Here is a 17,835-nt window from a genome sequence, read left to right on the forward strand (position 1 = left end):
CTAGCTCCTCCATTGGGGGCCCTGTGATCCATCCAATAGCTGACTGTGAGCATCCACTTATGTGTTTGCTAGGCCCAGGCCTAGTCTCACAAGAGACAGCTATATCAGGGCCCTTTCAGCAAACACTTGCTAGTGTATGCAATGGTGTCATCGTTTGGAGGCTAATTATGGGATGGATCCCTGGATATGGCAGTCTCTAGGCTCTAACCATTTTTAACTTAGATTTCAAACAACTCAAATGTATTTCTTAGTTTCTTTACACTGTGATTAAATACTACAACACAAATAAAGCAACTCAAGGGAGAGAGTGTTTGTTTCATCTCACAGATCAGGGTATTGTCTATGATAGCAGGAAGTCAGGACAGCAGGAGCTGGAAGCAGCTGCCTGCGTGGCTGGCATCACACGCACAGTCAGGAAGCCGAGGGATGGATGCACTTTGTCTCACCCCCCTGTCTCTGCTTATGCAGCCCTGAACCCAAGCTTAGCTCAGTCAAGTCATTCCCCACAGGCATTATCAGATGCCTGTTTCCATGATGATTCTAGAATCTGTCAAGCTGACAACACTAACAGCACAACTTAAAACTACAAAACTTTGCTGGGAAGCCTTTCCCTTCTGTCATAGCTTAAATGACAATGGTTGTCTTTGCACTGTGTGATGTCTGCCACTGAGCCTGCAGTCTGAGTTTGATCCTTAGGACCCTCATACGGTGGGAGAGGCGAGCTGACTCCCACACCTTGTCCTCTGACCACCTCACACATTCACATAAATAAGTATAAATAAGGATTTTTTTTTAAAGCTTGGGGCTGTTTTTCTTTGGTCATTAACTTATTAGATGAGATATGGTAATATCACATTTTCTCACTTTTTGTAATCTTTCTAGTATGTGGTTTTGTTCTTGTTTGTCTTACTTTGTTTTGTGACATGGTCTTTATTTACTCTAGGGTGGCCTTGAACTTAGTATGCCACCAAGGGTGACCATGAACTTCTGATCCTCCTTTCTCTACCTCCCCAGTGCTGAGATTGCAGGCATTCACCGCCATGTCTAGTGTGTGCACTGCTGGAGTATTAGCAGTAGTCCATGGGATACCAGCCTAGCCTGAGCTTTATCCCTGTTCCATGTAACTGAAGGTTTTAGACTTAGGTTGTATTGTCAAATTGGAAAAAAGGTGGTTTTGCTTTCTGATATTCACCGTGTTTGCAGTACAGGCTTACTTCTGTCTCCTGGATTCGCTCTTTTCCCTTCTGCACTGTCATTCAGCTGCACTGAGTTTAAGATGTCTGGTGGAGCTGGGGACATGGCTCAGTGGTCTGAGGTCTTTCAGCACATATATATATGGATGGACCAGTGTGCTGGGGAGGAAACAGGTAGATCCTGGTTGCCCACTGGCCAGCCAGCCGAATCGATGAGCTTCTGCTTCTGTGAGAAGCAATACGGTCAGAGTAGGAGATGAAGGCATCTGATGTGTGCGCGCGGGCTCGAGCACACACACACACACACACACACGCACACACACATGTACACACCCTGCACATATCTGGTGACTGGCCAGTATTGTAATGAGCAATGGGTGTTGTGTCTTAGCCAAGTGAAGGTATAGATCATTTCACTGTTTAAAAGGCCAAAATGGAATCCAGGGGAACACAGTGGCTGGTTGGTGCTATCAGGTCGGTGCTAGGCTGTTGTGGACACCATTTTTCTCTCACCAATGGCAGTTATGAGCAGAGGTGCTGTGTCCCGCTGTACGAATAGGGGTTCTGGTAGTGTACTAGGATGTGACTGTGAGCAGCTGATTTCATATGTCTGTGTTTCTACAGTTTCTCTTCTGAGTACTGGGATATCAGAACCCAACAAGCCATGTTACAAGTTTATATCAATGATAACTGACTTTTAAAAATCTGAGAAATGGGACTGGAGATATAGCCCAAAGATAGAGTACTTGCCTAGTGTACACACACCCCTAGTTTTAATTCTTAGTACTGAAAACAAAAGTGTGAGAAATGGCCAGGTGTGGTAGTATATACTGTAGTGCCAACCTTAGTATGATGTGTATGTCTGCAGTGCCAGCCTCAGTGTGGTGGTATATGTCTGCAGTGCCAGCCTTAGTGTGGTGGTATATGCTGCAGTGCTAGCCTTAGTGTGGTAGTGTATGCTGCAGTGCCAGCCTCAGTGTGGTGGTGTATTGCTGCAGTGCCAGCCTTAGTGTGGTGGTGTATGCTGCAGTGCCAGCCTNAGTGTGGTGGTGTATGCTGCAGTGCCAGCCTCAGTGTGGTGGTGTATGCTGCAGTGCCAGCCTTAGTGTGGTGGTGTATGCTGCAGTGCCAGCCTTAGTGTGGTGGTGTATGCTGCAGTGCCAGCCTTAGGCTGGAGCCTCAGGAACTGATCACCAGCCTGGTCTTCAAAGTGAGGCTGTCTCAAAAAACAAACAGAAGGACTTAAACTGCTATTATATTTCTATAATTTTAGTCATTGCTTATGGTTCTTAGAGGAAAAGCTACAAATAACTTCTAATCTCAGTTTATAGACATTATTACACGTTTTGTTGTAATACATTTAAAAGATGCACTATGTTCTTTTTTTAAAATCAGTTTCTTCTTTTTTTTTTTAACCATCTGAGTTCATGTAGTTTATTTGTTCAATAATCTAAAGTTAAAGACAAAAGGAAGCCACTTAATTTGAGAGAAATTGTCAGTCATGAGAATCTTGTTATTTAGGGTAAAGGGAGGAAATGAGGATCTCGCAAAGGAGTCTGAGAAGGAATGTGAATGAACTTAGAAAAGGCAAGTGGAGATGTTCTAGAAACACAAGGAGTGTTTGGCAGTGTGACGATGTGGGCTCACCCTAAACAAGCCACTCATACCACCCTGCTAAGGCGTAGGATGCATTATAGATGAGGGGCTGGGAAGAGTGTAAGAGCCAGACGAAAGGGTAAAGGGCTAGGAAATGCTGTCCCGCCAGACCTGACACACCATTGATTCACACCAGCTGGTGTCCTGCACTGCTCCACACAGGACTGACTCCCTCTCTCAACAACCCGTCAAGGAAGGAGGAGGGGCTCACAGAGCCCTACCCTTTACCCCAACTACTGGCTATCGATGGATTTTGGAAAAGGAGTGATGGTTGTTTATAGTTGTAGCTGTGCTGCTGAGCACATCAGGTTCCAGCAGATAGCTCGAAACCCATGCTCACACAGGTGGCCCTAGTGAATCTTGGTGGACTTAAAACAAAATGAATAAAGGTGAAGTGAAAGAGATTTGTTGGAAGTGGGGAAGGGGAGGGGTAACAGAGTGGGTGAGGGTACCCAATATGCAAGGCATATGTGTGTGGAATTGTACAAAATATATTACAAAAAGAATTATACTTCCTGGGTAACTCTAGAAATGTATTGTTTTTCCTGTGTCATAAAGTATTGTTACTTTGTATCTGGTAGATCAATGCATACTAACAGTTTCTCGAAGAATATAACCATTTGAAATGACAGTGTGCTCAGCTTTTTAAATCAATTATTTTGTATTTGGTTTTGGGTTGGAACCTAGGGCCTCATACATGCTAGGCAAGCTCTGAACCACTGAATTATACTCTTAGCCATTGTTTTTCATCTCCTTATGGCAAACCTTCACTTAATGGGATTAGATTCTGTTAATGAACATAGTAATCTCTGTGTATATCAGCTCAGAGGTTTCAAACAGTTCACATGTTGCTAAGGATTCTGTGAGTTGCAGTTCTTTCTTGGCCAAGACTGCTGATAGCTCCAGGTCCCACTTGAGTGACCAGCAGATGGGCTAGCTGGCAGTTCATTTTCTTCCCATTCCCTGGCTTTTTGGAGTTCGTTCATTTTTGTCAGGATTCCATTGTAGGAACAGGTCATGCTCAGTGTGTGTGTGATCTCCACACTGTCTGTTTGCTGCTGCCCTTTGACAAGAACAGAGGTCTACACAGCCCCAGTTCCAGGCTAGGAGAATAATCTCTCGTGATGGGAGAGACTACAGGGTTCTGTTGCCCATGGACAGTAGGCACACAGCAGCAGCAGACCTGTCTTCCTTTCTACAGTCTGCCCCATGTCCGGAACTTATTTTCCTAAGATAGACAGACCATAGCTCCTTGTTCTCCTTTCCATAGTTGTGTCTCGACACTTGTACTGGACATGGATCAAGCCGCGTGCTGATTCTGGATTTCTTGGCTATGACACACCAGCTCTGTGATGTTTGCATAAGTTGATATCTTGATGAAAACACATTTACCTCCTTTGTTTTTCCTTAAGATTGCCAACACTCCTGATAACTGAATGTGTGCTGGTTTACATGACTCCAGAGCAGTCAGCCAACCTCCTAAAGTGGGCAGCCAGCAGCTTTGAGACAGCCATGTTCATAAACTATGAGCAGGTAAGTTGCCTGAGAGGCGGCTTCCATGTGGGCTTCCAGAGGAGCTTTGCCTCAGTCCTTGTTCAGTTCCTTCTGTTACAGCCACACGTGTGCTTCACCCGTCTGTTCTAGCAGCCCTGTTCTCCTGCTTTCCCGACTAACCCCCAGCTTTTAGCAGAGATTTTGGACCGTGATTCTCCAGGAAAGTTTTCAAATTTTTATTTTATCATATATTATTAACAAACTTGAAGAACATGGTTTGAAATAATTTCGGCCATATTAGAAGGAAGAGCAAGCTTCAAGGCCCTTATAGACAGGCAGGCAGGAAGGTGAACAGAAGACATTGACTGTGTGATGGTGTGGAGGTTGGGAACTGAGGGGCCTGGAGTGGCCACTCCTTAGGTCCAGCCACAGGAGTTTCATGTGGGCATTCGACCTAGCGTGGCAAGAGCTCCTAATTTTGTAAGAGAAGTCTGGTATACAGGACTGTAAGTATAAAGTGCTCTATTCCTATAGTCAGTAATCACTGACATTGCTCCAGTGGCTACAGAAAAGGCCCTTTCGGAGCTTTGAAAGGATCCAGCTTGAGCCCCAGTCTTCTGTGGGTACATACTCTCTGTGCCTCTGTTTCCTTGCCTGAGAGTAGTAATGCCCCTGCTTCCTAGTGTGAGGAACACAAGAGTTAGTGTGTATGTTTACACCTGGGCCACTGCCCCTCAGCTAGTAAGTGTGTGCTGTTCAGATTCTTCTGAGCGCTAGTTGTTTACTGCTGGGGATACGGGCGAGGTTACACACCCATATCCACCATGTGGAGGCCCCTGTTGCCCTCTGCCTCGTTCCCTTGAAATGGTTCTTTCATGGAACCTGGAACCTGCAGCTCATTGGCTAGGTTGAATGGCCGTATAGCTCTAGCGATCTTCCTGTCTCTAACCCCCAAGTACTGGATTATAGTGTCGGGTGGCCAGACTGGCTTTTGAAATTGGTCCTGAGCATGGAACTCAGATGTTCATGCTTGCGTAGAAGACTTCACCATGAAGCTGCATCTCTACCACAGTTCTCTGCTGTTGAAGAAATCCTTGAGATGCTACACACAATGCATGCTAGCTGTTGCCATTATTTACTTACTTAGTTTTGAGACAGAGTTTCAGAATTTCTAGCTGGGAGCTTGCTATGTAGAACCAAGCTAGACTCATCCCTGGGTAATCATTCTACTTCCAAGTGTTGGGATACCAAATGCATACCACAGTAACTGGCTTTAAAAAAAAATCTCTCTTTTTAATGGGATCTCACTGGATAGCCCTACCTCGTCCACTTCATCATTTCCTTTTTATTTCATTGTATGTAAGAGCAACACAAGTATAAACAGGTCTAGGCTAGACTAGGAATTGCTTCTTCCTTTCCCTCTCCAGTTCTGGAGTCGTTGGTTCTTGGTTAGCTGACTTTCTTCCTTCCCATCTACAACTGCTGCCATGTGTCCAGGAGCATTGGCCACGGAAGCCAGCCCCTCAGCTTCTCTCTTAATACGATTGCAGCCAGGGCATGGTCTGCTTCTATGGCATACATGCATGGAGAGTGACTGCCATATGTCCTGTGTGTGCTTTCACTGGCCTTGCCTCTGCTCTGTCCAGAGCATTTATCTAGCACACTCTGGGAGATGCCAGGTTGATTCAGACTCAAGGCTTCTCACTCAGGAGCACGCCTGGGACTAGGCCCGGTTCGATGGCACCAGCTCAGCTGTCTGTCAGCTGGTTTAGCTCCCACCATTCTCCCTTTGTCAGTAGGAGTTTAACTTGAATCAACAGTGTAGATTAGTTGTCTGTGTGGTTTCCTGGTTAATTGTTTACAGCGACAAAGCCATGTTGGTAACTGCGTGATAACAGTGCACTGTGCTTTCCGAGGACTCTGTGCTGGGTACCACTGGGTCAGTTTTCCATGTATTTGCTTGTTTCGTTACCATAGAAATCCATAAGGCTGGTGTTAGTCTCCCCTGACAGTTAAGCCGTCCAGTCTTCTCAGGGTCACAGCTGTTGTCAAGGCAGGATTCAAGCCGTCATTCATAAAATGAAGATTGTGCTCTCTTCTTCTGACGCCTTCTGTCCTGACGCAAATGAGGGAGGATAGCATTGCTGACAGTCTGCCTCAGGGGTGGGTCTTATAGGTAAAGTGATTCCTTTGTGTTCGCTTGCATGTGAACAAGGACTGCTGTGTGTACTATGACAGCATACAGTGACATCATGTCTTCCAACATATGTGCACGTACATAAGTTAATTGTACCTGACAGAGGATTGGTGTTTATGCTATGATTGCCCACAGTAACACCATTTCTTCTGGCTCTCTGGAGACTGAGGCAGAAAAAACACCTGTTTAAGGCCCATTTAGGCAAGAGACAGTCTCAGGAATATAAGACTGGTTATATAACAAGACAAGCAAATCTCTCTCTGACCCTAGGTCTTAGTCTTCTGTCAGGGACACAGTGCTGCCTGATGTGTTTTATGTTTTTAAATGCAGGGGAGACAGGTAGGAACATTCTGTTCATTTCTCTAAGCCTTGCTTCTTCTTACAAAATTATTCTTTACATTTATTTATTGTATATGTTTGTGCATGTATGTGGTGAATGTTGGGGGTGGGGGGAGACACAGCCTGTGGGAGTTGGGAGTTGTCCTCTTCTACCGTGTGGGTCCTGGGAATTGAACTCAGGTGGTCAAGCTTGGCAACAAGCGACTTTACCTGCGAGTGCTCTTCAGTCCTGTACTCTGCTTCTCAAGAGAGTATCTTAAAGTCATGGAAGCCGTATGGTATGTCATTTTATGAAAGTAATAGAATTGATGGAACTTAATAGGTCTCTCTTTCCATATTCTTCCAGTTCCAGGTAGCATTGCATCTTGGCACATGTATGTGAGCCTCTGCCAGCAATAGGATTGTTGTACTAGGTGGGCACGGAAGTGTGTGTGCTGCCCTTTGTAGGGTGCACCAGCTCAGCTTTGTGTCACGTGTCCCACACCTTCTCGGGCTGCTCCTGTGTGTATTACCAGATGTCAGCCTTGACCGGACGTTGTGCTCTGCTTATTTAGGGCAGATCTTTAAGGTTGTGGCTAACCAGCTTTTCCCCGTCTCAGGTCAACATGGACGACCGGTTTGGGCAGATCATGATTGAAAACCTCCGGAGGCGAAGTTGTGACCTGGCAGGAGTGGAAACCTGCAAATCACTGGAGTCACAGGTCAGAGCATTCCCTCAGCCAGCAAAGCAGGACACTCGGTGGCAGGTGTACCCCGAGAAGCCCTGTTGTGTCTGTGATCAGGCACAGAGGGTGCCTATGTAGGAAGCCTCAAGTCCTCCCTGTCTCCTTGATATGAAAATACAAGTTAACATTTCCTACGGTGCATTATTTTTGCTATGCAGATCTTTTGTACACTTGACTTAGTATTTTACAAAATTTCACCCAAGCATAAAAGTAGAAGGAACAGTGCAGTAAGCAGCCATACCTTTTCAGTGATTATCACTGTTTTGCCGGTAATAAATAGCTCATGGTCTCGCCCACAGTGTTGTTTGTTGGAGGTGTCAAGAGTATTTTAGACATATACTGGTTAGTCATGGTTTCATCCTAAATACTTGTCAAAGAACCTCCTAGTGTGGACCATGTCACCGTGCTCCCTTCTCACAAGTCAGCATAGCTCCTCATACGCCTGACTCTCAGACCAGCGTCAGTCTCCCCTGGCAGGTTAAAGCCATGTTTTACAGGTGGTGTGTTTGATTTGGCATCTCTCCATGATCTACACTTTATAGATGGTTAGCATAGCTGTGTATCTGATTAATCTGTAGGAGTCCCTTTTTTAAAAACAATCATTTATTTGCTGGAGATAATGGCCGATACCTTTCACTTTAAGTAAACTTTGTCACATGACTACTAAATGGCATGTTACTTAAGCTGAATGTAGAAGCGCACACCTGTAATCCTACTGCTTGGTAGATTGAGGCAAAAAGATCACGTTTGAGACTAGCAAGTTCCAAAACCAGCCTGGTCTACATGGCAAGACTCTGAAAGCAGCAGCTAGTCATTCGGCCAACCAAACAAACACCAGTTGTTGATGGAAGAGCATGTCTTTGGTGTCTCTACACTCTGGTGGATTTCCCTATGAAAACATTGTATGTTCATACAAAACATGAAAACCTGAGAAGAGAGATGAAAAGCAGGACGCCTCTCACAGCGATTTGAGTCCTCCGTGTGTCTCTACCCCTTCCAGAAGGAACGGCTGCTGTTGAATGGGTGGGAGACAGCGTCTGCAGTGAACATGATGGAGCTGTACAGTGGGCTACCTCGGGCAGAGGTAAACAGGTATGTGAGTGCCGAGCCCAGGCTCCTGACGATTGCGAGTCAAAGGCTGACTGTTCTTTAACGTGAACACAAAGATAACCTTAACCAGACTTATTTTGAAATAAGGTAAACATTGGTAGGAGCTTGTAAGAGTAACTCATTAGCCACTGGCTGAGATAGCACCTTTGTCAAAGCAAATGATTCGAACCTAAATAAGCAGTTACACCCAGAAATTTTTCAGAGCCGCCTCTGCTGTGGAAACTATGTAATCCCTGTCTTTGTGTAATCCCTGTCTTTGAGAGAAGATGCTGCTGCCATGACTTCAAGGAAAGTCATCTTTATAAATGGCATCCCTTAATGGGTTTAGATGACACCTTTAAACGGACTCTTCCTTTGTAATGAAAGAAAGTTATATTCACTGTTCTAACACCATTTCATGCTGAGGGCTGGTCTTCTGCAGCCACACTGTACTTAGTGCTCATTAACAAGTTGGGCTTATTCTCCAATGGTGTCTACACACATATTTACTGATACATAAACTTCGGGCTTCTAAATCAGTGAGGTCATACTGTACACCGTGGTCACAGAAGTCACACTCCCCTTTTAAAGCTTAATGAATCATATTTATATTTGTAGTATCAACATATTGAGGTCTTCACATCCTGTTTACATGTACATAGGCTTGCATATGAATGTACAGAAGACTAACTGGGACTATGGTAATTTTGAAGAAGTTGTAAAATGGTCTTGTGTTTTATTTGTTTTAGTGTCTCCATTAACAGTGCGAGGTTACATCATCTGTGTTGGTGCCTACTTCGTTCATTTCTTACTCTGTGCTTTCTCTCTGTCCTTTCCCCTTTCCTTTGGAGACCCAGAGCTACATACAGTTTGGGGTCTATTACAACATCAAGAACCTTTGACCTTGCTCTTGCTCAGAACTTACTGACATTTTAAAAAGTTTAACTTTTTCTTTTTTCTTGTGTCTAAGTATCAGTTATCTAGGCAGCGATACCTTGGGAATGTAGTCTTGTAGGCTGGTGCTTTCTGGATTCTCGTGGAAACTGCTTTCTTGTGAGGCTGGCTTCCACTGGATACACATCAAGGCAATGTTTTGAACATTCCCTGGTCTGGCGTTTATAATGCAGTTGCTTTGGCAAATTTCATTCTAGACTGTCATCGGGGAATCCGTGGTGAACATCAGCCACAGGGAGGGTAACTTTCTTCCAGGCATTCCTTTGTCCCATGCAGCCATAGCCTTTTACAGACAGCAACATGTCACCCTAACAGAGACAGGAGATGGGCTTTGCTCTGTTTACCCTGAACAGGTTTCTTAACTCTGGGTGTCACACGGGTTTTATCTGCACGAGGGATATGGGATCAAAACAGGCCCTGAGCACTCCCGTTCTTGGGGGCCCACGTGCTAGTGAACAGCCTCATAGTTGTGCTGTAGTCTGTCAGTGATCGCTGTTCCATTCTGGAAGCTCCATTAGGCTCTGCACTCTCTTTTCTGGAACTTTATTTGCCCTGGCTGTTCTGTTAGTCGGCATCTGTTGCACTGACACATCTGAAATCAACTTAGAGAAGGGGTGTTTTGCTTCCCAGTGTGGAGAGTCATCCCACAGCTAGCTGGCCATCACTTTGGGACTGTATTAATGTATGTAGCAGAGCACACTGTCTTCTCATGGCCAGGCAACTGTCGGCAGGCAGGGTGCCCATCGTCATCTGGAAAGTCTTCGAGAGGAGATGCGTTTGCACCTGAATTGATTGGGGCTGTGCTATCTGGGAAGGACCTGAGTGGTCCTGCAGTGTCCTTCCTGTGATTCCTGGAAAACGGTTTCTTTATTCAGGTTCTAGTAACTGTACCGTGGGCCAACCTATCCTGTCTCTTTTCTGTCCAGGCTATATCTTTGTTGGTTGGTGTTGGTATTCGTTATTTTTCTGTTCCTGTGATTAAACGCTCAAACCAAAAGCAACTTGGAGAGAAAAAGAGTTTATTTGGCTTACACTTCCAGGTTGTAATCCATCCTTGAAGGCAGTCAAGGCAGCAACTCAAGAACTAAAGCAGAAACCACAGAGGGATGTTGCTTACTGGCTCATTCTATCACGGGTCCATGCTCAGCTCCCCTTCTTATGTAGCCCAGGACCACCTGCCTAGGGGTGGTACTTCTCATAGTAGTCTGGGTCCTCCTACGTCAGTGAGCAGTGGAGACAGTGTCCTATAGACATGCCCACAGGGCCATCTGATCTAGGCAATTTCTCTAAGGTTCGTTCTTCTCAGGCGACTCTTAGTTGTGACCGGTTGACAATAAAAATTAACTTGACCATTTAAAAACTTTTAATTTTGTGTATGTGTCTGTTACATATGCTACACTTGTGGGGGTGTTTGTGAGGCCAGACGAGTACATAGATCCCCTGGAGCTATTTTTACAGGCAGTTGTGAGCTGCCCAGCTCGGGTGCTGGGATTTAGGTGTCCTCTGGAGTGAGTGAGTGCTGACAACTTGAAGAGCAGGAAGCAGCTCCACCCCGGCCTGCAAAGCAGTCTTTTTCCAGGCTGGGCTGCATTCTTTCCAACCTTTCCACTCTAGTGCTTTGGCTCTGAGTCTCACTGTGAACAGTCCTGCTGCTATGGACCACGTGCTTTGCACCAGACAAACCAGTCTGTTCTTTTTCATCTCAGTCCACACAGGATGCAGTCAGTTTGTTTGTCACAGTGTGACAAGGCTGGTCTCATGTCCAGTTCCTTTCCACCATAAACTTCCCTGGCATTGCCCTAATGTCTGCTCTTTACCAGCATCCCAGCCTCGCCCTGGCCTGCCTCTCTACACTTCCTGCACTCCTCCAGTACAGCAACTCCAAAGGCTGTCCAGCAGTCAGGTCTGTGGCAGCAGCAAAGCATGTCGTACTTACATGTCTTACCAATCTTCTACACTACTTAGCTTTCTGTTACTAATAACAAATTCTTGAGACAGCGCTGTATAAAGTGAAAATATTTATTTTTCTCAGACTTTTAGAGGCATCAAGTTTGCGACTGGTGGGAAGCGTTCATTACTTTTGACCTGTTGTGAGGTCACATGATGATGACAGGAACATGTTAGAGCAAAAGTTACATGACCTCATGACTTTGCAACAAAAGGGAGGACGAAAAAGGGACTAGAACCTCACAGTTCTATTTGGGGACAAGCCACCAGTCTCTTCCTCCTGCTAAGTCCTTTAAAGGCTCCACTACTTCTCAGCAGCACTGCCCTGGGCACAAATCCCCTAACAGCTGGGCCTTCAGGTTTATCTTACTCAAACCACGTGGGATGCCTCTAAGTAAGAGTGCTTGGGAAGCAAGCACAGTACATTGTGGAGAGTCGCTCTCCCTCCAGATGTGGTCCTTAGGCTCACGGGCCGTGATAGGGATGAGCACACAGCTACAGACACATGCACGTGCACACACAGAGTGCCCTGCGGAGATTCCTAGCAGAGGCTGTTGCACACAGGAGGGGTGTGGGCCCTTGTGTATGTCATTCTGATACTCTGTTTTTGCCTCGGTTTCCCTCACAATGTGACCATATTCCTGTGGAGAGAGTACAAGGAATATTGCCATTTTGTTTGTACATGTTTCTGTATATATTTATTCACATTTAAAATGCTTTTTTGGTAAAGTCATACTATGTATCTGATTTTTCAAATTAACAAAGAATTACAGAGTAAAAACCAAAGGGAAGCCTGTCTGTCGCTCACTGCCCATTTGTTTACTACCTACCTCTTAAGACAACTCCCTTTTCTAGCTTTGCTTGCATCTTCCAGGTTACTCCATGTCCCCCAAATGGTTGTATACTAAGCACACATTCTGTGCTAACAGCTTCTGTAAAGCTCAGCGCTAGTCTTGGAAGTTACCCCGTGTTGCCCTGCTAACCCACAGAGACAAGCACTGGTTCCTAGCTTGGCTTAGAGACCTGATGTATGAGCCTGTTTTAGTTCATTCAGACGGTCCTCTGTAGTTCAGTTTTTGCTTGTTCCTAGGCTGGAGCTGTGGTGCTGTAGACATGTCCTTAGCCATGTATCTGTGACACAGGGTAAATTCTTAAGAGGCGGGGTCAGAGGATGTTCTTCATGTGAAAGAGGCCAAAGTGCCCTCCAGGAAGGCAGTCTTGCTTTGTCATCTCACTAGCAGTTGACAACGTGCCTTTTCTTCTCTGTCCAGCTTTCAGCCTTAGTCTGTCTGAGAGTTGAAAACTATCCTGATGGCTACTTTTATGTCAGCCTGAGAGCAGGGAACTGAGAAAGTGCCTTCAAGAGATCCAGCTGTAGAGCATTTCTTAATTAGTGATTGATGGATGTGGGGTTGGTGGGGAGGGGTGGGGGCAGGCTGAGAAAGGCCTGGGAAGCAGTTGAGTCAGAAGCACCCTCTGTGGCTCTGCATCAGCTCTGCCTCCAGGTTCCTGCCCTGACTCACCATGATGATGAACAGTGATGTGCAAGTGTGAGCTGAATAGACCTTTTCCTCCTCACCTTGCTTCGGTCATACGGTTTCATCACAGCAATGTACCCCTAAGACAACTATCTTGTGTCTTTATTTATATTTGTTTTTCTTTTCTATTGGAATGATCTTTCTTCTTCATCTTTTAAATTATTGTAATAGTTTTTCATACTGAAGTTTTAGCTCTTTATAGGGCAAAGAAATTGGTCCTTTTCCATGAGCATATCTTTCTGGTTTGTTTGTCTTGACTTTTGAGATAAATAATCCTTCCTCCTCTTCCTTTCTCCTCTTAGCCTCCCTTGCCCCCCCCCACTCCTTCCTTACCCTCCTTCTTCTTTCTTCAAGAAAAGAAAGAAGTGCATGTGTCTGTAGCTTGCACAAGTGTGTGCTGTTCCCCTGCACTAAAAGTCCAGCCCTCTTTCTTCTTTTTGAAAATATATTTATTTTCACACGTATGAGTGTTTTGCACACATGCAGTGTGTGCCTGGTGCCTGTCCCCAGAGGCCAGAGAGGGCACCAGATTTCCTGGAACTAGAGTTAGGACAGTGTGAGTCTCCATTGGGTGGGTGCTGAAAATTGAACCTGGATCCCCTGGAAGAGCAGCAGTGCTCTTAACTGCTGAGCCATGTCACCCCTCCCTTCGTCTTAGCCACAGCGTGCACAGTTTGTACCCAGCTCCTTTCCATGTAGTGTCATGAAGGCGTCAGGACTGTGGGTCAGCGGCTTCCTTTCTAACTCTGTGATTCCTGCACAGAATAGAATCCCTCGAGTTCCTGGATGAGATGGAGCTCCTGGAGCAGCTCATGCGCCATTACTGCCTGTGCTGGGCCACCCGAGGCGGCCAGGAGCTGGGTAAGAGATCAATCGGGTTTCTCTCGCTTGGGCCTGAAGGCAGGGTCGCCTTCCTCTCCTGGAAGGTCAGGTTCAGAGAACTAGAGAAATGCCTATGCGTGCACACAGTGTGTCCAGAGAAGCCATGGTTTCCTCCTTCAGGTTTTAATAGCACAGATTAGGTGACTCCTTTAAACTGCAATTCCCCAAATAACCAGCCAGCCCTTGTCCCACCAGCTAAGGGGTTTCTGCAGTTAGGAAAGTTGAAAACCTTGAGGAGTTAAAGTAATAATTGTAATATAAATAACCAGCATTTATTTACCCTCCACAAGCTCAGAGCCCGGTTTACTAGATACTAACATGTGGATCATTTGGTGTCCAAAAGACCCACTCAGGGGCTGGAGAAATGGCTCAGTGGTTAAGAGCACTGACTGCTCTACCAGAGGTCCTGAGTTCAATTCCTAGCCCCCAAATGGCAGCTCACAACTGTCTGTAGCTTCAGTTTCAGATAATCTGTTGCCCTCACATAGACACATGTGCAGGCAAAACACATAAAAGTAAGTAAGTAAATAAATAAATAAACAAACAAACACACATGAAGATAGATAGATAGATAGATAGATAGATAGATAGATAGATAGATAGATAGATAGATAAATGGACCTGCTCAGCTTCCCGGGAAGTTTCTCTCTCCTTGTCTAGGGTTAAGGTGTAGTTCCCTGACAGAGGCAGGGAAGACCATGGTTAGACAGGCACCTTGGCACCTGACTCTCCATGTTTCGACCCAGCTTCTGCAGACTCTTGCCACTGTTGTTTTTGCTTCCCAGTGACTGATTTTTCAGAATAGTCCAGCGAGACCACATCAGATTCCAGGTCCCTGGTACCTCCCACAGATGTGACCTGAGGAACCCCTGACAGGCAGGCAGTGACTGTACAGCCTTCTTGGGCCCCTAACTTCCCATGGAGTCCCACCAATGTGGTTTGGATGGAAAGCCCTTTATTGCTGTGTTTTATATCAGAACCTCTCCTAAGTATAAAGGAAGTTGTACTTGGGACTTGGGAAGCTTAGGAAAAGCAGAGCACAGCAGGCCCCATGGCCTGGCCTCAGGTGGCCTCCAGTGGTGCTCCTCTCCTGGTCTCTAGACACTGCTGTTTAGTTATCTGTTGACATTTATAAAAATTAATTGCCATTTTTCTTTGATTGTTTTAAGACATGTCAGTGCAGCCTTACCTTAAACTTGGCATTCCTCCCAGAATTCCAGCTGTGCTTCACCTGACTTGATGGAGCCATGAGAAGGGTGGGACACTCCTGGCCTGCACCCTGCCCTTGTGCTGCCGGAGCCCTGCATCTTTTCAGTGTAATCGTGTGACAGGAGCCTTCTCAATGAACATAACTGTAACGAGTGTATTAAATTCTATCCTAAGGCTAGGTCAGATGTACTTAGCCCCCCCAAGCGTTTGGAAAGAGAGGTTGCTAATGAGTTTAAGCTAACTGTTGTTTGGGTGGTTGTTTTTGTTGTGCTTTGGGAACAGGGTGGGCTCACTCTGAAGTGCAGGCTGACCTCAAACTGGTTCTTGTGCTTCAGCCTCCCGAGTGCTGGGTTTACAGGTGTGCACACCACACCCAGGTCGGGATAGTAAACCTTCTGAGGTCAGGCATCTTTGGTGTGTCAGCACAAGGTGAAGAACCCTCTTTGTGTTTGTTCAAAGTTCAGCAGTTAGTAAATTTTGGACATTTACTGCAGAGAGCTCATAAAGTGTTATGAAATGCTTTCTAAATCTGTTTTAAGCCACCCATAAACAAAAGCTGGCCTGACTTTTCACTTCCTTCTACGATCTTGCCTCACACAGGAAGAGAGTGAGGTCCAGCAGTGAGTCGTTCTGGTGCCCGGGGCCAGTGTGCACGCTCCCTGGTTCTTTTACTCTGCCACAGCGTCTGACAGCATCTCTGTTTCCCCCTTAGGTTTGAGGGAGATAACCTATTGATCTGCTGAAGGCTCGTGCTGAGGTGGAAGGTGAAGGCTCTAGCTGAGGGAGTGCCAGGGCCTCCTGAGAGATGTGCAGCCTCACGGCCTTTGTTGGTCCTGCTGCACATCTGGAACCTGTGGTTACAAAGGTGGTCATACCAGATCCTGTTCCTGTCAGTATCATTGTTTAAATAAATCTCACTTGCCATTTGTGTCGGACTCTGCTGCATCTGTCCAGTGACATTCTTTGCTCTCTGGGGTGGGCCAGGGTTCAAATCCATGGCAGCTAAAATCCTGCATCCTGAGTCTTAACTTGGACCTTGGTTTACCCCGTGAGTCAGAATCCATTTGGGAATTTACTCCTCCCTGTGCTCTTTATTGCAACACCTCACAGGCTGTGACCCTTAGCCCTTGACCTGCTACGGATGCTGGAGCTCCTCTGTGGAGGCTCCTCTTGCTGCCGCCTTTGCCAGGCTGGCCTGCTTACTTGCCTCCTCCGTTCTAGCAGGTTGGATAATGCCTCCCTAAAGGACCCTAACTCCTTGAAACCCGGCCATATGTCACTTGTGCAAATAGGCATTTTGTCAATGAGATTAAGGTAAGGGTCTCAAGAGATCGTCTGGGGCTCTGATTCAACCACAAGGTCCACATAAGCCAGACGAGGGGCAGCGACAGAACAGAGATTGTGGAGAGGTAGATTTCAAAGATGTGGGAGGCCAAAGAATAAGCAATAAAAACAACTTCTAGACACTAAAAAGGCCAGGAGGCTGAAAAGATGGCTCAGAGGTTAAAAGCACTTACTGTTCTTGCAGAGAACCCAAATCCAGTTCCCAGAACTCATATTGGGTGGCTCCTATTACTCCAATTCCAGGGGTCTCTAAGGCCTGTTCTCTGTGGGCCTCTGCACTCACATGCATACACCCACAAATGGGAGTGCATGTACATGTATCACTAAAACTAATAAGGATTAAATCTTTAAAAAGGCCAGGAGACCCCCCCCCCCACACACACACACACCTGCCCCACCTCCACAGAAAACTTGACCTTAGGCCTAAAGTTACTGATTTCCTCTTTCTGATCTCCAGAACTACAAGGAGATAAATGTGTGCTGTTTCCAGTCTCCGGGAGGGATTGTGATGAAGCCAGCAGCACTAATGAGATTAATACAGTCGTGCTGCAGATCAGGGCCCCCCAGCACTGGAACTGCCTGAACAGGGACGGCCACGGGGAAGCTGACACAGCTCTTAGCTGAGGTCATAGCCCCCTGCAGCTCTGTGGGGAACCTTGGGGCAGTACTCCATGGAGACTTGGGGTGTGCTCCTCTTGCAGTGTGCGTTAGTGGGAGTAGGTTTGCTGAGACAGCCTGAACAGAAAGGGAATCTCCAAATGAGAAAGCTGCTTAGTCATTGAGAGAGGCTTGGCCAAAAACTTCTCTTGGCGTCCCTTCTGGTCCTAATCCTCCTGCCAACTCTTGCAGACTCAGCTGAGGTCTGGCTGTTTCTGCTAGGTGTGAGCTGCTGCTGCTGCTATCCTGACACTGAACTGGACAGCTGGTATATCCATGAAGAGTTTTCAAGTGTATTAAGGTTCTGCTGCTGACACCTGTGAACTAAACTGCTGATTTCCTGACAAAGCAGATGGGATTTGTTCAAAAAGAACAATTTCTAAACATTTACTTCCCCTGTATTCTAATAACCTTTCTTTCACACTACCTCTGGTGGGTGGTGGGCAAGAAGGGAGGTTAAAGCATTTAACAACCAATATTAAAAGTAGGTATTTTGCCGGGCGTGGTGGCGCATGCCTCTAATCCCAGCACTCGGGAGGCAGAGGCAGGTGGATTTCTGAGTTCGAGGCCAGACTGGTCTACAGAGTAAGTTCCAGGACAGCCAGGGCTAC

General features: G+C 46.2%; 1 protein-coding gene across 2 annotated transcripts in view; it reads left to right on the plus strand.

The window, feature by feature from the left end:
* Positions 1-16,158, plus strand: part of Lcmt1 (leucine carboxyl methyltransferase 1) — a 53,068-nt gene extending 36,910 nt beyond the window's left edge. For both annotated transcript variants that reach the window (XM_021167664.1, XM_029480133.1), the window contains 5 exons: positions 4,262-4,382; positions 7,479-7,580; positions 8,605-8,696; positions 13,896-13,993; positions 15,936-16,158. In XM_021167664.1, the coding sequence (XP_021023323.1) occupies positions 4,262-4,382; positions 7,479-7,580; positions 8,605-8,696; positions 13,896-13,993; positions 15,936-15,958 (436 nt within the window). In that variant the 3' untranslated portion in view covers positions 15,959-16,158. The remainder of the gene's footprint in view (positions 1-4,261; positions 4,383-7,478; positions 7,581-8,604; positions 8,697-13,895; positions 13,994-15,935) is intronic.
* The last annotated feature ends 1,677 nt before the right edge of the window (positions 16,159-17,835 follow it).

The sequence above is a fragment of the Mus caroli genome, chromosome 7, assembly GCF_900094665.2.
Source record: "Mus caroli chromosome 7, CAROLI_EIJ_v1.1, whole genome shotgun sequence".
Lineage (NCBI taxonomy): Eukaryota > Metazoa > Chordata > Mammalia > Rodentia > Muridae > Mus > Mus caroli.